Source organism: Gobio gobio, assembly GCF_949357685.1.
Source record: "Gobio gobio genome assembly, chromosome: 1".
Classification (NCBI taxonomy): Eukaryota; Metazoa; Chordata; class Actinopteri; order Cypriniformes; family Gobionidae; genus Gobio; species Gobio gobio.
In genome coordinates, this window is record NC_137097.1 from 84,403,836 (window position 1) to 84,428,287 (window position 24,452).

Below are 24,452 nucleotides of genomic sequence, written 5' to 3' on the forward strand. Positions count from 1 at the left end.
TTTTACTATGAAAGCAACTTTCCCTAGTGGACAATTAATACATCTATCTATCTATCTATCTATCTATCTATCTATCTATCTATCTATCTATCTATCTATCTATCTATCTATCTATCTATCTATCTATCTATCTATCTATCTATCTATCTATCTATCTCCCTAATTATCTATCTATCTATCTAATCGCATCTATATCTGCTCCGCCAGACGGACACATTGACGATCAGTTTTGTACATTAGCCATTTTCCCGTCAAGTTTGCTTTTTATAAATACCAATTATTGCGTGGAGAGCGGCGTACGTCTTCTTTTGTGCGTATGCAACGTTTATAAATGAGGCCCCTGGACCTGTGCTGAAGGGTCAACACACAGTTACTCCTGCAATGACTGATCTGAGAGCAGAGACGGAGTATGAGATCAAATGTGCGGCAATGGGGAAACTCAACTACACCAGAGAAAGTGATCTGATCAGAGTCACAACACAGGTATGAAGAGAGACATTTTTTAAGAGACTTATTTAAAGTATATGTAGCTATATGATAGGAGTACTTTATAGATTAATCAGTTGTTAATTCGTATTAAATGTGTCTTTCAGCAAAGTACATGGAAACAAGCAGTTATGGGCGAGTCTATCAACTTTTGATACATTTCTAATACCTTTTTTAATGGTGTCATTTTCACACAAATTGCTGTGAGATTGTAAAAGACAGACAAAATTACAAAAACAAGGATGAATGATGTTTGAGAGGCAACATGTATTAGTCTTACCAATAGCAATACAATAATTTAATATACAATTTAATATGAATATAACAGATTTAATGCTCCGTTGAACTACAGAGAAACGGTGCTTTAACGGGAGCAACACCACAAACACTAAGCCATGTGACACCACATTTATTTGCATTGTTGTCATGTTTTTCTTGACAACAATTGTTTCCAAACTAGTTTTCACAAAAAAAAAATCCTTGCATGGAAACCTGGCTAGTGACACAGAATGCAGTTTCTCCCTCAAGCATTATAGACATACCATTATGAATTTCGCTGAAACTGCTGTAAAGCAATGAGTTTGGGCGGCCCGACCACGGAAACGCCGCCGGAGAAGGGGAAGCAGAGCCGGCGTGCTCATCAGAGTAAGACGCCGCGCAAACCGACCCCCGCTTCCCAGTATTTTACTGGCAAATGTTCAGTCTCTGGACAATAAACTCTGCAAGCTGAGAGCACGGATCTCTTTCCAACGAGAGACGAGGGACTGCTGCATTATCTGCCTTACAGAAACTTGGATGTCCGCTGAGATTCCAGATTCGGCCATCGAAACCACGGGGTTCTCCGTGCATCGGATGGACAGAGAAAAAGATCTCTCCGGGAAAAGCAAAGGCGGGGGTGTATGTTTTATGATCAACCGATCCTGGTGTGATCAGAGGAACGTACATTCTATCAAGTCTTTCTGTTCTCCTGATCTGGAATTTCTCACGGTTATGTGTCGACCATTCTGGCTACCGAGGGAATTCACAGCGGTCATCATCACAGCGGTGTATATTCCCCCACAAGCCGACACAGACCGGGCACTGAAGGAACTGTATAGGACAGTGAGTGAGCAGGAAACCGCGCATCCTGAGGCTGCGTTTATTGTGACCGGGGACTTTAACAAAGCCAACTTCAAGCGCATCGCACCCAAATACCACCAACATGTTAGCTTCAACACACGAGGGAACCGAGTTCTGGATCATTGTTACTCTCCCTTCAAGGATGGTTACAAATCACTCCCGCGCCCACCATTTGGCAAATCGGATCACGCTTCCATCATCCTTTTGCCCGCATACAGGCAGAGGTTGAAACAGGAAGCACCCGCCCTCAGAACCATCCAGTGCTGGTCGGACCAATCGGACTCTATGCTACAAGACTGTTTTGATCACGCGGACTGGGAGATGTTCCGGTCGGCCTCTGATGACGACATCGAGGTCTACGCTGATAGCGTAACGTGTTTCATCAGGAAGTGCGTAGGAGACGTTGTTCCGACCAAAACAATACGGCTGTACCCAAATCAGAAGCCGTGGCTAAATGTGGATGTTCGCGCGGCACTCAATGCGCGGACCTTCGCCTTTAACTCCGGTAATGCGGAGGAGCATAAACAAGCAAGTTATGCCCTCCGGAAAACCATCAGAGCAGCAAAACGCCAGTACAGGGACAAGATTGAAGGACAGTTCAACACCACCGACTCCAGAAGCATGTGGAGGGGAATTAACACCATCACGGACTACAAAGGGAACACAAACTCCACCGTGAACACCGCTGCCTCTCTCCCGGACGAGCTAAACACCTTCTATGCTCGCTTTGAGGGAACTGACACCGCCCTCGCGGAGAGAGAGCTCGTGGCTGAAGATACAGAGGTTAGTGCACTCTCCGTATCTGTAGCGGATGTAACCCGATCCTTCCGGCGGGTGAACGTCCGTAAAGCCGCGGGTCCAGACGGCATTCCGGGCCGCGTCATCAGAGCGTGCGCGCGCCAACTGGCTGGAGTTTTCACGGACATCTTTAACCTGTCCCTCTCCCTGTCTGTGGTCCCCACATGCTTCAAAACGTCCACCATTGTTCCTGTACCGAAGCAAGCAAAAACCACCTGCTTAAACGACTGGCGTCCTGTTGCTCTGACCCCCATCATCAGCAAATGCTTTGAGAGACTAGTCAGAAACCACATCTGCTCTGTTCTCCCCCCCTCACTGGACCCACTGCAGTTTGCATACCGCAAAAACCGCTCCACTGATGATGCCATTTCATCCACTATTCACACTGCTCTCTCCCACCTGGAAAAGAGGAACACATATGTGAGAATGCTGTTTGTAGACTACAGCTCAGCATTCAACACCATTGTGCCCTCCATACTTGACATGAAACTCCGGGCTCTCGGCTTAAACAGCTTGCTATGCAGCTGGATCCTGGACTTCCTGTCAAACAGACGCCAGGTGGTCAGAATGGGCAGTAACATCTCCTCATCACTGACTCTCAACACTGGAGCCCCTCAGGGCTGTGTTCTCAGCCCACTCCTGTACTCTTTGTACACACATGACTGTGTGGCAACCCACAGCTCCAACACCATCATCAAGTTTGCTGACGATACGACGGTGGTAGGTCTCATCACTGACAATGATGAAACGGCCTACAGAGAGGAGGTGCACACTCTGACACGGTGGTGTCAGGAGCACAACCTCTCCCTCAACGTCAGCAAGACCAAGGAGCTGGTGGTCGACTTCAGGAGGATTGAGAGAGAACACCGCCCCATCACCATCGATGGAGCACCGGTGGAGAGAGTCAGCAGCTTCAAGTTCCTCGGTGTCCACATCACAGAGGAACTCTCATGGTCCGTCCACACCGAGGCCGTTGTGAAGAAGGCTCATCAGCGCCTTTTCTTCCTGCGACGGCTGAGGAGGTTTGGAATGAGCCGCCACATCCTCACACGCTTCTACACCAGCACTACAGAGAGCCTGCTGACTGGCTGCATCACCACCTGGTACGGCAACAGTACTGCCCGCAGCCGCAAAGCCCTGCAAAGGGTAGTGCGCACGGCCAGCTGCATCATCGGAGGTGAGCTTCCCTCCCTCCAGGACATTTACGCCAGGCGGTGTGTGAAGAGAGCTCAGAGGATCATCAGAGACTCTAGCCACCCGAGCCATGGGCTGCTTTCACTGCTGCCATCAGGCAGACGGTACCGCAGCATCAGAACACGCACCAGCCGACTCCAGAACAGCTTCTTCCCACAAGCAATTAGACTCCTGAACTCTTGATCCATCAGGATCATAACACACACTGGACAGAATATCACTCAGCACAACCCACTGTAGATACACACACATTATATACACATTTATTATAATTTATTATTTATCATATAGCACCTATTGTACATTGGATCTCTACTGTGAATAATAATGTATACTGTACATTGTATATTATTATTATTATTATTATTATTATTATTATAGCGTAATGTATATTGTTTAATGTATGTTTTAGTGTGTATATTGTTTAAAGTATATTGTTTAAAGTATATGTATATTGTAAGTATGTGTATATTGGTTAAAGCTGTGAGAACCACACTCACATTGTGTAAATTATTTATTGTTTATTGTAGAGTTTACTGTGCTGTGAGTAATTGTGGGCGCATCAGTGTAATCTGATGCTGCTCTAAATGTTGTACATGTCATGTCGTGACTACTATGTTGCTCGGAACTGCACCAAGAATTTCACCTGCTGTTGCACTTGTGTGCATGGCTGTGTTACAATAAAGTGATTTGATTTGATTTGATTTGATTTTGATTTGATTTGTATTGTGAAAAATTATATGTAAATCAAATTTAACTTGTTTGTTTTGTGTGCGACTGACCTTGTCTTTTTCTTAGCAGGTGTAACACATGAGGTTGAGGATGTGAGGATTGTGCTGCTGGGCAAGATGGGTGCTGGGAAAAGTGCATCAGGAAACATCATATTGAGAAGAGAAGCATTTAAATTAACAATTAAATCAATTTCAGTGACCAGAGACTGTCAGAAAGAAACGACTGAGTTCAACAGAAGACAGATCACTGTGATCGACACTCCAGGCCTGTTTGATGCTGGAGTTGATAATGTTGAGATCAAGAAGGAGTTTGTAAAGTGTGTCTCAATGACGGCACCTGGTTTCTTCTGGTGATTCCACTGGGACGATTCACTCAAGAGGAGAAAGATGCCGTGAAGATGACCTACGAGACTTTTGGAGACACATCCAGAATGTACACCATAGTGCAGTTCACTAGAGGAGATGAACTTAAGGGAAGAAGAATGGAAGATTTCATTGAAGAAAATTACATTTTACAGTACCTCGTCCATCAGTGTGGAACGAGATACCACGTGTTCAGTAATAATGAGACTACAGATCAGACGCAGGTTTCTGAGCTGCTGGAGAAGATTGACTGGATGATAAAAGCAAACGGAGGGAGTTTCTACACCAATGAGATGTTCCAGCAGGTGGAGAAGAACATCCAAGAGGAACAGGATATAATCATGAAAGAGAAAGAAGAAGAGATCAAGAGAAAAGAAGAAGAGCTGAGAGACAAATATGAAGCAGAAATAGAACAAATGAAGAAAGAAAAAGAGAGAAATACAAGAGATGGAACTGAGAAAAGGTGAGGAGAAGTTCAAAAACACAGAAGAGGAGATCAAGAAAGAAACAGATGAAATTCTACGAGAAGAGCTGCAGAGGAAACTAGAGGATGAGCAGAAACTATCTGAAGAAGAGAATAAAAGACAAGAAAAGGCTTTAGAAAATCGTCAACAGAACTTCATAAAATACCTGGAAGAAAAGCATAAAAAAGACAAACAAAATCTCCAGAAGAGAATTCAACATGAATCAAGAGAACAAGCGGAACGTGAATATCTTATACACCTTAAGAGCAGTGATGCCAGTAACGCGTTACTTAGTAACGCGTTACTCTAATTTGACCACTTTTTCCAGTAACGAGTAATCTAACGCGTTACTATTTCCAAACCAGTAATCAGATTAAAGTAACTTATCCAAGTCACTGTGAGTTACTTTTTTTTGTCATTTTCCTTAGTAAAAATATATATTTTTGCTTTCTTTTTTAGTCTCAGCAGGGTTTTTCCTGCATAGAGAATTACGAGGCGGCCGCTCCGTCTGTCGACAAAACTCAAGACAGGCAGTCACTTGTTCAGATTAGGCATGTCGTGATAATTAAATAATCATCAGAAATATATATTGTCACATTATCCTTCAGCAATCATTATTAGTATATTATTATTTGCTAGTAGCCTACAAAGTCATCTAAAGCCATAGCTGAATGTCTTTCCTCCGCTGCTCTGTCATTCTCCGTTCAGCATTCAAACTGCGCGTCGTTCGGTTCCAGTCAGCAGCAGCACGGTAAAGCTCACTCCGTATGATATATTCCCGTTTTAATACTTGATATGTTGATAAAATAATTTATCTTCCTGGAGTTTATCTTGCGTTTTCTGAAAGATGTTGTGCTCACTACTCAGGTGACAACACAAGGACTAATTAGCATCACACGCACAATAACCAGAATTAAAAACTGTGAAGAAACAAATAATCAGTGAATGTTTGGACCGATAGGCTACATAGTAGACTAGGATTTGTGGGCTCGACGCTCATCTTCTCTTTATGCCGTGGACTTTTCAATGTGCACTCGCGCTGCACTGCACACTCTGATTCCATGTTGCTTTAAGCGCATCATTCTGCACCCGGGATGCGCATAAGCGCTTTGTTGCCGCTCTGTTTTGAAGCGTTTCATATATTTTCATAGTTTTGTGCACTTAAAGATTATTAAAAAATTTATTGTTCTCACGGATCGATCATATATTTGTTGTCCCTTTACAGAGCTGCACATTACTTTTACAATAAAATATAAATCTTGTAATTTTATATTATTTGTGTAGGCCCATATAATTATTTACATTCATATATAAATATAAATTAAAAATTAAATATAAATTGTTTTTCATAAATGTATTTAATAAAAACAAAGTAATTTGTACCTTTTCATTAACATGTTTAGGGTTTTATGTTTAGTGTTTTATGTTTAGTATAGTGTAACATGTTTTATGTTTAGTGTTGGCAAAAACGGTTGTCATTTTTATGTTGAGGCTGCAGAGGTGTTGTCGGCAACTGATGAATGTAACTAATAAAGTAACTTGTAATCTAACTTAGTTACTTTTAAAATCAAGTAATCTGTAAAGTAACTTAGTTACTTTTAAAATCAAGTAATCTGTAAAGTAACTAAGTTACTTTTTCAAAGTAACTGTGGCAACACTGCTTAAGAGAGAAGTGGATAAAGATTTAGAAAAAGCTGGAAAAAAATCTAAGGAGGAAAATGCTGCAGCTTTACAAGTCGATGAAGCAAAACCTGTATATAGATCAAATCCAGCTTGTGACTTGAGATCCTACACTAACGAGATTCTCCAGCGGGTGGAGAAGAAGATCAGAATTCAAAGATTGAAGAAAGTCAAATATGTTGCAGACATTGAAAAATATAAGAACGAATACGAGAGAGAAAGACACGAGACGTGGAATGAACTGAGAAAAAGAGAAGATGAGCTTAGAAAAGAAGAAGAGGAGCTCAAGAAATGAAAATGCACGATAAGAGCTGCATAGAAAACTGGAGGAGAAGCAGAAAGAATTTGAAGAGGAGAAGGAAATCAGAAGGAAAAACATGGAAGAAAATGTCCTATCAAATGAAATGGCTATACTTATTCACATTGGAGACTGCCTCGATACGGATGACCGATTACAAGCTCTGCTCTCACAGATAGAAAATAGTTATATTCGGACCATTATAGCAAAAAAAATGATCAACTTAAAAAATTTACTTCATGCGGTGACATCAACAATAACTGGTTTTGTTGAATTGAAATAAATAATTTAAGATAGCTGATTATAACTGAATTCAACCAACCTGAAAAAGGTTTTACTGAAGCATGACTGTCAGTAGATATCACCTGATTTCTCCAGCTAGGTAAAATTACTTAATACGTTTGATAAATCTTTTTGTAGTCCCACTTTATATTAGGTGGTCTTAACTACAATGTGTGTGGAGGTGGGAGGGGATCATTTATGAAGCATTATGGGGGACCAGGATGTTTTAGTACAATTTGGTACATGGTTTGATTGTTTATATCACATTTATTTTCATCTGTCATTATACAATGAAATACCTGTTGTTTTACAGATATTTGCAGTAAATAAATAAACAGATATACCATAGAAAACAAGGCATTCTGGGTAATATTTGTCATTTTCGAGAAAGTAGCCTATGAATAGCCTATACTGTATATTAACAGTGCTCAATTTCAACACTCAGAGGCTGATCCATATAACACCCTATACCCTAATTCACTATTCCCTACATTAGTTGACTGATATAGTCCACTTGACCGTGTTAATCCAGACACTGATGAACACCTGCTGTTAACAAGCAGAATCACTGGGAAATACAGGAACTACAACTGACTTCAGCCACAGCTTTAAATAAAATCAGCTGAAGATAAATGAAGATTTAAAGGGGATATATTATGCCTCTTTTTACAACATGTAAAATAAGTATCTGATGTCCCCAGAGTATGTATGTGAAGTTTTAGCTCAAAATACCCCACAGAATGTTTTAAAGCATGTTAAAATTGCCAAGTTTTTGGGGTGAGCAAAAATTTGCCGTTTTTGTGTCCCTTTAAATGCAAATGAGCTGCTGCTCCCTGCCTGTTCTTTCAAGAAGAGGGTGGAGTTTTAATAGCTTGTGCAACAGAACATGAAGCAGTGTTCAGTTCGACCCGGACTCTGACAATAATGCCTACAGAGCCAGAGAATATCTGCCGCATAGAGATAGAACAGGTATAGTTTAATTTATTATGCTTATAATTTATGTTGCCATCTTGCTTTGTTGCATCTCTCCCTTGCATTATTATCAGCAAACACAGCAATATACATTAACACTTCTTAGAACTAGCAAACAAATATATACAGACATTATGCCTTTTCAGTGGGTAAACTGGTAAACTTTATATCTATAAATCAAATCAGATGAACTGTAATAAAGTGTGTGCAGTCCCTTTCATGACTGCCGTAACCAGTATCACTCGCAGACTATAAGCTGGATCATGAATAGTCGGTACTGATCAATCCTTGAGCTTTAACTGTTTAGCAAAAACTGCCTTGAATTGCCCTTTGTACAGGTAATGCACCTGCATTGATTACAAGACATTGTTGCTACAGCAGCTCGAGGAAATGGCAGACAACGGACTGAGGGCGGGAACTATGCTAATACGGGACAGTCCGTCAGTGCCGTGGGTGGAGACGTGCAGATTAAGGGGTGGTAATATTACCTCACTTATTATAAGTGGCTCGTTTTTCCACAGGCTTGTAGAGAAAGGCTTACCAACACAAAGTTACTAGGTTGTCCTTTTTTTAGGTTTTCTGTGTTGGAAGATGCACTGGGACCCGATTATAGCACTTAAACAATGATAAAGTCAGATTTCCGTGATATGTCCCCTTTAAATATGTTATTTATTATTTTTTTTAATAGTTCTGATGATTTTAATTTAAGTAAAATGTTATTTCAATGAGAACCTCATGAAAGATAGGTATCAGTGTCTTAGGGGTTAACTCTTTAAAATATTGTTTTTAAAGGGATAGTACCTAAAATGTCATCATTTACTCACCCTAATGTAATTCCAAATGTATTTTTCTCCATTCTTATTCTCAGTGAATAAAGATTACTTATTAAACAAAAAGACTGAAAAAAAATGATTGCACAACCAACAAATAGGTGGCGATGTGCACTAAGTAGGTTGTGTAACTCGCCATTAAACAAAAGAAGAAGAGGAAGAAGAATCAACCGAGAGTTCAAGGGTATATGTGACGGCTTTCTGGAACACCCCCCAGAACAGAAAGAGAGATCAGAAACAAACTCTAAACGTGAACAAACTCAAAATGTGACACTTTTGTGTTTCACAGAAGAGAGAAAGCCGTACAGGTAGGGAACGACACGAGGGAGAGTAAACGACAGCATTTAATAGCAGTAAATGTACGGCATCCAAGCTCCAAACCAGTGCTTTACTCTCAAGTGCATTTCTGTGTGACAATTAAATGTGTTAACTAAATTCAATAATATCATTATATGTCCTTGTCCTTGTTTTATTCATTTATATTCAAAAACATTCATGGTTAACCTGTGGGCCGCATGGGCTGGGTTTGTCCAGAGCTGAATTTTAGCCCCAGTCCAGCTCTGTCCACCCCAGTTTTTCATTCTTCCTAAATGTTAATCTTCTGCTATCATGTTGTTCTTTCCAATCCAGTAATGGGCTGTATTCTTTTAAAACAAATAAATGCATTCTTGAACCTTTTTGTCTATTTGATGTGGCTTCTGTGTTGCCATTGCACTGTTAAAAGGGCAGAAGGAAATGAATGTGAACATGAGTTTCAGTGTAAAAGGAGCCTTTTTTGTAAAAGTTTTTTTTTGTTGCTTTTTTTACCTAATTTGACCCATTTCATGCCAAGTCATACTCATTGCAGGACTGTAGGTCTTCATATGCATGATAATCAGTGAACATCTGCAAATAAGAGGTTAAAGTTGCACTAAAATCAAAATCAAGACAATTTGCTGTTATAATGTTGACTGTGAATTGTTGTCTTCTCTGTTCTTTGCACGTGGGTTTTTGGCCATTGTATTGTGTGCTTATAGCGCTCATGACACAATGAAGAGATAGTGCACTAATGGAGACACAGAGTGCATCTTAACCCTCCTGCTACCCTCAAATCTGCTAACATTTTTTACCCACTGGGGTCAATTTGACATTGACAATTTGATATTGGAAAAATACCATGATGTTAATTTTGTTTACACAGTTGTCCCCATTAAATTAGGAAAAGACATTCAATCTGAAGCACAAAAGAAATGATGTTAATTGTGTTTTTACAGACATTAAACATTGAATTTGGTCAAATTGACCCCAAAGATAATATAAGGGTTAAATATTGTTGTTGGAGCCATGATATTGCGTAACAACTGCGTAACAACCTGTAATAAACCTGTTCGCACATCATACTCCTGTTTACACATTATACTCCTATTTGCAATTATACCTATTGCTTACACACATACTTCTTATATATATATATTTTATGTTAACCACTTATTTTTAAGTCTACAGTTTATCTCACTTATCATATCCACTTATTTTTATATTTATATTTTTATTTTTATTTTTATCTTATTTCCTATTTTTATCTTTTACTTGATTTATTTATAATTCTACTTATGTTAATACTTTTTATTCTAATTTTATTCTATTTCTATTTTAATTTCCCCTTGTGTTTCTTGTAACTGTTATTTGCACTGTCCATGGAGCGGACCTGTTTACATTTCACTGCCAGTTGTATATTGTGTATATAACTGTGTATGTGACAAATAAAACTCTTGAATACACTTGAATACACTTGATATTGAAGTGTAATTTTTGTTTGTGACACTAGAGGGCGTACTAGTTTTTTGAGTATGTTTAAGTAAGAGGATGATGAGTTACATGTGCGCATATGGAAGGTCAAACAAACTTTTTGACCGTGCTGTGTTGAGCGTGCTGTGGAGCGTATTGTGCAAGACTGTGCTTATGCACAACCTTTGTTTTAAATTAAATATATAATTTATTAGTAGTAAGAAATTAGTAAAGTTTGAAGTATTGATTTACTCGTTGTTTGCAATGCCAAATGGACAATAAATGGATTGGCATATCCGAATGTATCCTCAATGTATGGACGGTAACTTGATTTACTCAAAGCAAAGGCACGCGTCAGAAACAGACTTCTAAAAGCCCATGTGCGTCCCTACAATTGTGTTTGGGTCGGGATGCAGAAATATGCTATTGATCAATGACAGTGTTGACGGTGGAAAAACAAATGATAAAATCAGAAAATACAAATGCTGAGGTAGATTTTTCATATCAAGCCGCTGCACATTCAAATGAACATGTTTCCAAAGAATTACAGCAACAATGACCAACACAACACAAGATGCGGATCCACGTCTTCAGCACGTCACAAATGATGTGATGCGCTGAATGAGGGATGAGAGCAGAGATAATAACATCAGACTCAGGACAGAAACACACCACCTCTAAAGTAAGAGCAACTCACATGTTCATTCTTCAAACACAATTAGATAACTCAATGATTGTGTATGGTGCATTTATGTTCCTGTGTAGATGGATTTTTAATTCTCACTTGAATTTTTCAGAAATGGACCAAACTCTATATTTCATCCTCCTCATCGGTGAGTGTGTTTGTCATTTGATCTATGGTTTATAGCAGTGTTTCTCAAGAGCACTTCTCTGCACATTTTGTATGTCTCTCTTATTTTACACTCATTACTCATTATGAAAGAGCTCCATGACAGAGATTGACTTATTATGGGAGATGAGAGTGTCTGTGTGAATAAATGCTCTATATTTGGTGTTATATTGCTAGTAAATATAAAGTAGGTTTGCATTGCTTGTGAAATGTGCTTTGCTGAGCGGAAAAGAGTGCAAATATTTCTATTAACAAACTAAAAGTGCACCACAGGGCGCATAACATTTTATTGTAATTTTTGTATTTTTACCATCATTCATTAATACGCATCTCATCATCATTAGACACACAGCAGTCATATATCATTACAATACAAGACTAACTATACAATATAACACAAAATGTATAAATAATTAATTTATTTTCTCTTTATTCATTAAAATGTATAATATCAGCATCATGTAGGCTATGCTGTTATAATGGTTCAATCATAACTGGTGAAACCTGAGAGCCAATTCTGGGCCATGTATGAGCCATCGCATCAGGGCAGGGTGACCGAGAGAGAAGTAAAGGGGACATTGCGCTGTCTGATAAGAGGCGATGACGTCCACTTCTTCTCTGTAAAATCTTGTCCAGATCTGCCTGACTACTTCTGGGTGGAGTTTTCATTCCCCCGCATGTAATTTCTGTCTGGACAGTAAATCTGCTCCCACATTCAACTGCTCTGAGTGACAGGAGCTTGTCCTGGGCCCAGAGAAAAATCTATCTTGCTTAGATCGCGCGAGCGCAGACCTCCCTGGTGATTTATGTATGAGACTGCTGCTGTGTTGTCCACCCACACTAGTACATGACAGCTCCTCAAACGGGGGAGAAAGTATTTCAGGGCCAGAAATACAGCCATCAGCTCAAGGCATTTGATGTGCCAATCACGCTGATGACCCTCCCATTCCCCTTGAGCTGGACGACCACACCAGCCCGTCAGGGAAGTGTCCGTCGTTAGCAGTTTGCGATGACAAGGTACACCTAGAGTGGGACCCAAGGTAAGGAACCGGGGTCTGAGCCACATAGTTAGTGTCACTTTTATTAGCCTCTGGGGGTTGGCCCTTGGATGAAACCCCCTTGCTCTGAGCCACAACTGAAACGGTCTCATGTGCAACAGCCCCATAGGGATCACCGTGGATGCCGAAGCCATGAAACCTAACAATCTTTGACACCGATGAATAGTGAGATTTTGACCTAGCCTGACTTTCTTCAGGGTATATAAAATGGTCTCGACTCGAGCGGGAGACAGATGTGCCCGCATTGTGATCGAATTCCAAACCACCCCTGAATAAGTCGTTCTCTGGACAGGAGAAAGAACTCTTTTCTTGGCATTATGTCTCAGCCCGAGAGAAACTAGATGAGCTAGCATGATGTCTCTGTGCTGAAGCGCCATCTCTCACGATTGAGCTAGTATCAGCCAGAGCTGCATCCATGCATTTGGTGTATGTGTGGGGTGATAAGGCTAGGCCGAATGGAAGAGCTCGAAATTGGCCTCCGAAAGCGAACCTCAGGAACTTCCTGTGTTGTGGCAATATTTCTATGTGAAAATACGCGTCCTTCAGATCGATCGTGACGAACCAATCGCGATGTTGGATTTGCGACATGACCATCTTTATGGTTAACATCTTGAACTTGAGTGCTTTGACTGAACGGTTTCAGCCTCGAAGATCTAAGATTGGACGCAACCCCCTATCCTTCTTTCATTCTTCTCCGCCACTGGACAGAAACCGATCCTCAAGCTTACTGCGTTTGGGGATCTCTTGTTCACTGGGCAAGTCAATCGGCAACCTGGCCACCGTGCGAGTAACCCCTTCCAATAATTCCTAGACGGATTTACTATTGTGCGAGGAACGCTCGGAAAGTGGCTGCTCGAAGTCCGCAGACCCAATCGCGCGGGGAGAGATCTGGATCTGGTAAACGAGCAGTCGAAAGGGACACACCCATCTCCTGCTCGTCAGCCAAATCCATCCTAGAGCCCCACGACCATAATGTGGGTGCGGACTGAAAGAAGCCAAGCCGAGCGCACAGCATTTTCAATGAACAGTTCACAATGCTGGCACTCGCCTGACTCCAATGCAGCCATCGCGTGCTCTTCCCCCAAACACACAAAGCAGTAATCGTGTGTGTCCTCGTCCGCTATTGGGCAAGAGCATGGAGGCACACACCGCTTCTGCTGACTCATTCTCTTAACTGATTTTCTTTCTTTTGGCTGAACTCTTTTCACTTGCTTCTTCTTTCAAAGACTTTGCCACACACCAAACACAGAGTTGGTCTGAAAACAAAAAGACCTTTTGGCTCCAGTGTAGCAGGTGCGCCTATGACGTCACCGGCCGAGGCTATAAATACCTCCTGGTCAATTTCATTGATGTTTTTCACACTATTTTCACAGCTGGTTATGTCGAAGACATTTCCCATTTGCATATGCTTATGCAACATTGAGTGTAGCTTTTGAAAGGGAACATTCATTCACTGCATGGAGTGTGTGTGGCCGAGCAGTGTAGCGAAAAGATCATCCTTGATATCGGGTCAGAAAACAAGACAAGGGACATGCAAATGAAGTCTCATTTGAATGCATTTTTAATAACATAACATAAAGGCAGAGGCAAAAATATCACAGAGCATGGACTAACAACCTTATTTGTTAAATGTTCTGTTTGCTAGGAATGGTTTTATTTTGGATAGTTCAATATAAATAAAATGTTCAATACACATGCATAGGCCTAATAGATTTTACATTATACGTTTTTTAAAACAAAAATAACGTAAAATTTAAGGTTATATACTGTACAGTATAATTACATTTATATATAATTTCAGTGAAATATGTGCATACATATCAACCACAGGCCAAACATTAAAAATCCAGAAATACTAAATGAAGAGCCATAACGCCAGACTCCACTTTAATCTACTGGAAATAATGATTTCAGTAATAATAATACAGAATAAATCATATATAGCATTTTATTTGTCAGGTTAAAATGCATCATGCCAATTACATAAGTAAACAATTAGAAGCCAGTTCAGAAATAAATGCATAACATCAAATGCACAAAGATGACTCTATGCATACACAGGACACACAGTGTCTAAAAATTCTAAAATAAGTGTGTTTTACTTAAACCAAGTAATATTATCTGACAGTGAGGTAAGAAAAGTAATCTTAATGCAAACAGAAACAAGATAATTTTCCTTACCCCACTGTCCGATCATTGCAAAATATGAAAAATGCACTTCAATTAAGTTTCCCCCAGGAAACAAGACCAGGTACCTTGTCAATTTCTTATGTAGAAAATGCATCTTGATTTAAGAATCTTTTGATATTTTGACTATGTTAAATAAGAAAAGTGTTTTTTGCAGTGCAGGTACATTCATTCATTTCATCATGCAGGCACCATCCCACAAATGGCATGTCCTTTACAGGATCCTGTAGATGAGGAGGCTGCATTCATTCATAGGGAGTTACGTTGAAGTGCGGAGAGGATTTGTTTTGTTGCCATATCCACATGCAGATTAATTTGAGCACATCATAGTAGTTGTCTATATAACATCGGGGTTGAAGAACACATTAGTAAGGCGCTGTATTTAAAGCTGTAACATCTGGAAGAAACATAATCATTAGAATTTCCTTTAGGATTTCCAGTGTGGTGGGATGCATTGATGACGCTCATATTCCCATCATCACACCTTCAGAAAATGAAACGGATTACTGTATGAAATGGAAGGGTAGTCTGAAATTTATGCCATAACCACAGCTGTTAAATAAACACAAATTATTCACAATTCATTTGGTCATGTTTATTTCCTAAAAATACAAAAGCAACAGTTTCATACCTTAAATGAAAGAACATTTAATTGTGTGAAAAGAGCATTAGACTATGTGGGAAAAAGACACTGAATGATATTTATTTAATATGTCAAATGTTTGTAAAGTCGTGTAGTCTTTTTATAAATATATTAGTATTTTAGTCTGGTGAGTAAATAAAATAAAGTGTACTAACCCAGTGGTTCTCAAAGTGTGAGAACCACATGTGAGATGGTGGTCCAGTGGGTTAAACCATGGAACTGATATGCAGAAGGTTGCTGGTTCGATCCCTGCGGTCTCCACCAGTGTGTCCTTGAGCAAGGCACTTTACTCCATGTTGCTCCAGGGGGATTGTCTCTGTAATAAGGGCACTGTAAGTCGCTTTGGATAAAAGCGTCTGCCAAATGCATAAATGTAAATGTGTGGAACTGAGGCTGCCTCTAGTGGTACGCAGAGGAATCACTAAATACATCAAACACAATACATTTTAATTTAGTCTTTATTTGAGTAAATCTTTTTTTTAATTTTTTTTATTTAAGTACAGTACAGTTTTAATTTACCTTTACAACACATTTTAATTTAATCATTTAATTATTTTATTTACCTGTATCAGTGTACAAACTGTATTTACAATGTTAAAGTGGCTGACAACAATAAATATTATAATATTAAATAAACTTTTTGAGCTGTGCAGAGCTGTAGCTGAATAGTTAGGCCTACTACGCTACTGTATTTTAATGTTGGTCATTATGGCGGTACTTGGAGAGACAAATATTTTCTAAGGTGGTACTTGGTATAAAAAGTTTGAGAACCACTGGACTAACCAATGGCGATTCTATTATCAAGGTGTGTGTGTAGAGGGTTGAAAAGCATTAAATCAAACCCTCTCTTTCACAGCTCTCTGCTCCGTATCTGAATGTGTTCAGCGTCAGTATCACTTTATAAACGTGTTGAAGACCTGGACTGAAGCTCAGAGATATTGCAGAGAGAATTACACAGATCTGGCCACTGTTGATGGCATGAACGACATGAGCGAGCTGAACAAGAGTGTGACTGGTAGAGGTGTTCTGTATGTCTGGATTGGGCTGCAGAAGACGGGTGTTGATAAATGGCAGTGGTCTTCAGGTGAACCGGTGCTCTATATCAACTGGACTGCTGGACAACCAGAAGGCAGAGATGATTGCGGAATGATGATGAATGGACAATGGGAAGATTTGCCATGTAGTGATGAACGTCATTTCATCTGCAACAACAGTGAGTGCTCATTTATCATGTACTATATCAAATATAACGGCTCCCACATGCTTTCTTCTGATTATAAAAAACATGCCTAATGTTCTTCTTCAGAAAGAGTCAGTGCCATCGCCATCGTCACAAATAACATTTAGATGCATAATGTGTGAATGCATTTTATGTCCATGTCGCAGTTTATCTGCAGTGTAACATCTTCATCTGTTTGACATTTCTTCCATCCGGTTCTTTGTTTTCAAATCAAATATTCCAGAGAATAAGTAATGGACAAATAGAGAGTAGGCGCGTCACGTCGCTATCGGCCGGAGTGACTGCGGTTACGCCCACAAAGACTGGGCGGCAGCATTGGTTTCAGTGTGAATACTGCGAAAAACACTCAAAACACATCTAAAACAGGAAAGAGCTTTGAGATTGACTGTACATATTTGACAAGAAATCTGAGGTAAATTTTTACAGACCGCCGAAAGCTACAGAAAAGGATCACTGCAATTCACAGAAACGACGGATTTGCAGTTATCATTTTGCTGTCAATATTTTGGGGTAAAAATATACCCTATACATTTTATTGTTATACACTCACCTAAAGGATTATTAGGAACACCTGTTCAATTTCCCATTAATGCAATTACCTAATCAACCAATCACATGGCAGTTGCTTCAATGCATTTAGGGGTGTGGTTCTGGTCAAGACAATCTCCTGAACTCCAAACTGAATGTCAGAATGGGAAAGAAAGGGGATTTAAGCAATTTTGAGCGTGGCATGGTCGTTGGTGCCAGACGGGCCGGTCTGAGTATTTCACAATCTGCTCAGTTACTGGGATTTTCACGCACAACCATTTCTAGGGTTTACAAAGAATGGTGTGAAAAGGGAAAAGCATCCAGTATGCGGCAGTCCTGTGGGAGAAAATGCCTTGTTGATGCTAGAGGTCAGAGGAGAATGGGCCGACTGATTCAAGCTGATAGAAGAGCAACTTTGACTGAAATAACCACTCGTTACAACCGAGGTCTGCAGCAAAGCATTTGTGAAGCCACAACACGCACAACCTTGAGGCGGATGGGCTACAACAGCAGAAGACCCCACCGGGTACCACTCATCTCCCCTACAAATAGGAAAAAGAGGCTACAATTTGCACCAGCTCACCAAAATTGGACAGTTGAAGACTGGAAAAATGTTGCCTGCTCTGATGAGTCTGGATTTCTGTTGAGACCATCATGCCTTGTTACCACTGTGCAGGCTGGTGGTGGTGGTGTAATGGTGTGGGGGATGTTTTCTTGGCACACTTTAGGCCCCTTAGTGCCAATTGGGCATGGTTTAAAATGCCACGGCCTACCTGAGCATTGTTTCTGACCATGTCCATCCCTTTATGAGCACCATGTCCCCATCCTCTGATGGCTACTTCCAGCAGGATAATGCACCGTCACAAAGCTCGAATAATTTCAAATTGGTTTCTTGAACATGACAATGAGTTCACTGGACTAAAATGGCCGCCACAGTCACCAGATCTCAACCCAATAGAGCATCTTTGGGATGTGGTGGAACGGGAGCTTCGTGCCCTGGATGTGCATCCCACAAATCTCCATCAACTGCAAAATGCTCTCCTATCAATATGGCCAACATTTCTAAAGAATGCTTTCAGCACCTTGTTGAATCAATGCCACGTAGAATTAAGGCAGTTCTGAAGGCGAAAGGGGGTCAAACACAGTATTAGTGGTGCTCCTAATAATCCTTTAGGGGAGTGTATATTGTAATGATAACTCAAAAAATTAAATATGTATCTTCGTATATTCTGCATAATTGGATGTTTTTAAATAAATGCTAACAAAAACTACACAAGTTTTAGGACTGAATTATATATCGATATAATTATATATGAATTATATATATATAACATTGATATAAGTCATCACCCAGATTAAGACCTGCCTATATTGCATTTATATAAAGCATTCACACACATTTGCTTCATGTATTTCCCCGGGATCAAATCAGGCTCATGTAAATGTCAGGAAACACGATTCCTGGCTGCATGTCAATATCCATGGATCACGGGATCTTTGGTAAGATGTAAGGAACACTTATAGTGACCTTTAGTTTAAACTGAAAATAGTTAGTTTTACTCAGTTTCCCTTATTAAAGTCCCACTGAAGTGCCTTGGAGCGCACAGCATTATTCAATGTGTTGACGTAATTTCCCCAGAAACGGCTGCAGCTGTTAGCAGCTCCTCCCCTTTTTTGAAACGGCTAATAGCGTTTCGTTATTACCACAGTTTGACTAGAGCCTTTCTGTTTTTTTTAAAGCCAGTTTCCTCCTAATCTAACCGTTTATCATCATAATCTCCTCCATATCTCCTTGAAATACAGCATTCTGTGCAGCATTTAAATGGGTCCGATATGTTTTGTTGTCTGCACCGACTCGCGCATGTGATCCGCACTGCGCTCTCATGTGTGTAGTCAACGGCTCTGCTCTAGACTGTGTGTGTGTGCTGCAGCAGTGCACGTGAAACTATCGTGAACCCAGACTTCATTCGCCTCAACTGAAAGCATATTTACACCGTCTGAATCGTTTCCTATCACATGTATAGTGCGCTATGTGCCGTTCACCATGTAGAAAATAGTAAATGCGTGAATAACTGACCGTTTTCAGACGCAGTTCAGGGTCTATTTATAATGCAGGGGGCGGGACTTCAGATTCTAGAGCGCATTTGATTGGACAGAAGATTTGATGAGAAGGTGAAGTCTGCGATGATGTCATCAAAATCTGTAATTCGTGTTAACGGAAGTGAGAGTTTTGAATGCTTATATCTCCTAAATGCAAATTTTGTCATTGTTTTGGAACACACCAGCTTACTCATATCCTTAAGGCTAAGATAATTATACTAAAAGCTAAAAAACTTTATTTTGATTTCAGTGGGCCTTTAACTCCAGTCATACAGCAGCTCTTCTGCCACTCAGTCCGGCGTCAATGCATACCCTCTATACCAGGGGTTTTCAAACTTTTTGTGTGTGTGGACCACTAGTTGTAATCAAGAAATTTCGCGGACCACCTCATAATACACATAATAAAATATATGTCTACACACAGACCTACCTGAATTAATCCGCACCTCTAAATAGGCTTACTAGCACTAAAACTATAACTGGTCATCACATCAGTACAACAGGCTTGTTAAAAGAAAGTTTACTGTATACAACGGCTGCCACATTTTTATTTGATTTATTTACTCAAGTGCATAATCAGGTTCATTTAAACAACGGGCTTATTTTGCAATGGAGTATGAAATCTATACAGTAATAAGAACACTTGGACATAGTCAACATTTCAGAACCTTTGGCAAATTTAGGGGATTATTAATAATAGTTATTATTTAAAGTTTACAAGTCCTCAAAAAGTGAGGCACTGAACTTGAACGTTGCGGCCGAGCGCCACTAGCCTATTTTAGTAATCACACAATAACTTGACAATTTAATTTAAATTTTATATCAATATAGGCTGACATATTCTTTTAAATTTTTATAGACCACTGTCAGGGTCCTGCCCTGTCAGTCTTGTCTGTCTTGTGTCTGTTCAATGTTTCTTTGTTTGTCTTGTGTCTGACCACATGGTTCTGTCTTTGTTTGTGTTGGCCATGTGCTCCTCTCGTCCCACCTCCTTGTTTCCCTTTACCACGCCCCCTTGTTTAGTCCTTGTCTAGTCCTTGTTTGATTAATTGTGTTCACCTGATCCTCATGTGCTCTTCCCTTTTATATTGAGCTCATTTCCCTCTTGTCCTTGCTGGTTCATTGTGTGCTTTTGTTGTATGCCTCGTGTCTAGCTAACCTTGTCCTGGTGATAGTAGTTTATCTCGTCTAGTATAGTTTTTGGTTACTTTTTCCCTATCCTTATTTTCTCTCTCTAGTTTCCTGCAACGTTACAGATTTAGTTTCTAGTTCCAGTTATTTATTTTTAGTTTTTATTTATTTTGCCTTTTCTCTCTTTTGAGAAATCTTTCTTCTGTTTTCTGTTTTGGATTCTACTTACTTTGTTGGCATTTATTCCTATTCTTAGTTTTTGCTTTTTGCTCATGTTTGTTTCTCTTGTTGTCTCGTCTTGAGTCTTGTGTGTTGTCTTGTGGTGTTTCCCGTCCTGCATCCTGTTCCACCCTGGTCACCCTGGACTCTTCTGGCCTGGCAACCAGTCTGGTTTCACAGCAAGTCACATCACCTACTGTCAAGCCTGGTTCCTCGAGCTGCTGCCTCGTCTCCATCATTGGCCATCCCATCCCTGCTGTCTCTACCCTGACCAGCCACTTCTCCCATTGTGTCCTGCCCCTATTGTTTGGACTTTGTTCCTATCTCACCAGTCTTGTCCTGTGTCAAATATTGTTAATAAATTTCACCCCCTGCTCATTCTGCACCTGGGTCCTCACTCTCAGTATCCTGACAGACCACAGTTTGGGACTGGCTGCTCTATACAAAGCGCTTTAAAATTATCATGATGATCACAAATAATCCTGAAGATATTCAACTTTATTTATATAGCACTTTTAACAATGTAGATTGTTTCAAAGCAGCTTTACAGTGTTAAACAGGAAAAATAATAATTTTATTAAGCTGTATAGCCATTTGATGTCATCAGTTCATTTCATTTTCCATACGGTGACAGTGTGGGCTTTAGATCAATAATTAGATCAGTAATTTAGTTTATATGGTTAATTTAGTTTATTAATTAGATTTATTTCGATGTTTAGTTGATAAAATGTAGTGTCCCCAACTGAGCACGCCAAGCCAGAGGCAACAGTGGCAAGGAAACCAAAACCCCATCAGGAGCAGAATGGAGAAAAATAAACCTTGGAGAAACCAGGCTCAGTCGGGGGGGTAGTTCTCCTCTGGCCAATTAACAAACAGCGTATTATTATTATTATCATTATTATTATTATTATTATTATTATTCTGGCCGCTTTACAGGTCAGAGGTCATAATAGATCAGAATATTCGAAGGACCGGAGGCAACACGCTGGAGACGGGTTTATTGTGGATGACATATCGATTTAAGTATTATTTAATTGTAATATTCGAACAATCGGAGTCAACACGCTGAAGATGGGTTTATTGCGGATGGCATATCGATTTAAGTATTATTTAACTGTAATATTCGAACAATCGGGGTCAACACGCTGGAGACGGGTTTATTGCGGATGACATATCGATTTAAGTATTATTTAATTGTAATATTCGAACAATCGGGGTCAACACGCTGGAGACGGGTTTATTGTGGATGACATATCGATTTAAGTATTATTTAATTGTAATATTCGAACAATCGGAGTCAACACGCTGGAGACGGGTTTATTAAGGATGCCGTGTCGATGAGGCAGTTGCAGGGAGAGGCTAATTGACACGGTCTCTGCAGACAATATAATATATTGTGTATATTCAACATATCAGCAGCTGTAGAAAAGTCTTTGAATGACGTGTTTGTGACGCTTCCAGCACTGCTCCTGTTCACTTTTAAACCATAAAGCAGCATAAGAATCATGAATTAACTGGTTTATGAATCTGTTTCCATTTGTTTTTCTTAAAGCGAACACAGGACTCATCTTTGTCAATCAGACGATGAATTGGAGCGATGCTCAGAGACACTGCAGACAGAATCACTCTGATCTGGTCAGTGTGAGGAACCACGATGAGAATCAACAGGTGGCAAAGATCATTAGTTCTCATCAGTTAACTGGATCACATGTGTGGATCGGCCTGCTCAGAGTGAGAGACTTATGGCAGTGGTTAGATCACAGTGACTCCTCATTCAGATACTGGAAGTCTGGTGAACCCAGCTTGAATAAATATGGTGAAAACTGTACAGTAGCTGAACCGAATGCTCAGGGACAATGGACTGATGTCTCCTGCGACCAAGAGACATATCCTTTTGTGTGTCATGAAGGTGAGCAGATCCTCACAAAACATCACCTCCAGATATCTTAAAGTTCACACTTCCCCCACAGTATTGTTTTTGGTCAGTCTCTCTCTAGCTTCTGCTTGTGGTTTTTGTGTCCAGATAAACTGATCCTGATCAATAAGGATCTGACGTGGTCTGAAGCTCTGAGATACTGCAGACAGAATCATGTGGATCTGGTCTCGGTTCATTCAGGCGAGAGGCAGCGTCGTGTGATGAATGTGGTTAAACGGGCGTCTTCTGCGGAGGTGTGGTTGGGTTTACGTCACTCCTGCACAGTGGGACTCTGGTTCTGGGTGTGTTTTGGGTGTGCGCATGTTTTACTTTTACTCTTTCAACATGTTATTAACTCTTTCTTTGTGTTATTTACTAACTCATTTTGAAATGACTCATTTTGTGAGGGGTCAAAAGGCATCATTAATTAAACCATTTTATTTCTGTTTTATCGTGACATAATTAATGTAGCTGAAGAATGTTGACTTTACAGTTTGAAATATAATTGATGAGAGAATGATATAGAATATATGTATATACAACTTTACACATATGATCCATTTCTGTCTAGTACTTGATGAAGATATGAATAATAAAGAGGTAAATCTAGTCTCAAGAGAATGTTGTTTGTTTTTATCCCCTTTTTGCTCCATTGGAATTTCAGGTTTAGCTCTTTTATCTTCTAAACGTGGTTATTAATAAAATAAGACATAAGATATGTTCCTTTCTATAATAACTAGATAATAACTGGTCATAATAAGCGGGTGAATCTGTGAAGTGGCCCTCCATAGACCTGATTCCCAGCAGCCATCTTTGATTTGAACAGGAAGAATGATGTAACTGCTGTGGGAAAAGTTAATCTGCCAAAAATCTAAAGTATTTCAGTTTGTTTTTTATTCTAGTAAATGACACATCTAAGCATGTCTGTCTGACTATCTTTAAGTAACTGATGCTCATTCAACTGAGCATTCTCCACATTATTCTCCTTCATTCATAAATAGGCAAATATTGTTGTGGAGCCTGTCACTGCTTAAAAATCACTCTTGAAGTCTGGGGGTTTTGATGCCAGAAAATACATTTTAATACCCAAGAAACTTTATCATCTAACAAAGCGAGCACTTCTGCAAAAGCAAGAGTCCAGTCTCTAACATACACACACCTCAAAGGAAATCAATACATTACGAGACAAAGGCTTCACCATATTTGAGCATTTCCCCCCCTAGGCCTGAAACAGGGATTCATAAGCAGGAACATCCTTTCCAGTCATATATATTAATATCTCTCAGGATTCTGCCCTGAGTCGGATATAATTATATATAGTTTATTTAATTATTTTAAGAGAGGATTCTTATATAAATATTGAAAGGTATTGTGAACTTACAAACACACTTCCAGATACATACACACGCACACACACACATACACACACACACACACGAGACAAGACCCTAAGCAAAGAGGAAGAAAGGGAAGGAAGAAAAACGGCAAAGAATGAAGAAACCAGCATCCTCTGTCGGGGTGACACAAGTCAACTGACAGCCGGTCAGCAGTTTCAGTTCCTCTGGAAAAACCCAAAGAAACTGCATTGAGATCAATG

At 39.9% G+C, this 24,452-nt stretch overlaps 1 protein-coding gene and 1 pseudogene across 3 annotated transcripts; both read left to right on the forward strand.

The window, feature by feature from the left end:
- Window positions 1–381: 381 nt before the first annotated feature.
- On the forward strand, window positions 382–7,130 carry LOC307123543 (annotated as a pseudogene). Its single transcript has 4 exons — window positions 382–483; window positions 594–597; window positions 4,399–5,397; window positions 6,799–7,130. The product of its transcript is annotated as an uncharacterized misc_RNA (transcript).
- Window positions 7,131–11,548: 4,418 nt separating this feature from the next.
- Window positions 11,549–23,469, forward strand: LOC307126157 (C-type mannose receptor 2-like). Of its 2 annotated transcripts, XM_079816561.1 has the most exons (5): window positions 11,549–11,666; window positions 11,782–11,817; window positions 16,579–16,935; window positions 22,493–22,849; window positions 22,964–23,469. In XM_079816561.1, exons 2-5 carry the CDS (start codon window positions 11,784–11,786, stop codon window positions 23,242–23,244), a joined length of 1,029 nt encoding a protein of 342 aa, XP_079672687.1. In that variant the 5' UTR covers window positions 11,549–11,666; window positions 11,782–11,783; the 3' UTR covers window positions 23,245–23,469. The 2 variants fall into 2 exon arrangements, with proteins under 2 accessions (XP_079672687.1, XP_079672686.1); XM_079816560.1 differs by lacking the exon at window positions 11,549–11,666 and having other exon boundaries at window positions 11,701–11,817.
- Window positions 23,470–24,452: the final 983 nt, after the last annotated feature.

Coding starts and splice junctions, on each gene's coding strand:
- LOC307126157 (XM_079816560.1), top strand. CDS start 11,715: ATGATTGTGTATGGTGCATTTATGTTCCTGTGTAGATGGATTTTTAAT. Junction 11,818..16,578: donor ATATTTCATCCTCCTCATCG/GTGAGTGTGTTT, acceptor TCTCTTTCACAG/CTCTCTGCTCCGTATCTGAA. Junction 16,936..22,492: donor TCATTTCATCTGCAACAACA/GTGAGTGCTCAT, acceptor TTTTTCTTAAAG/CGAACACAGGACTCATCTTT.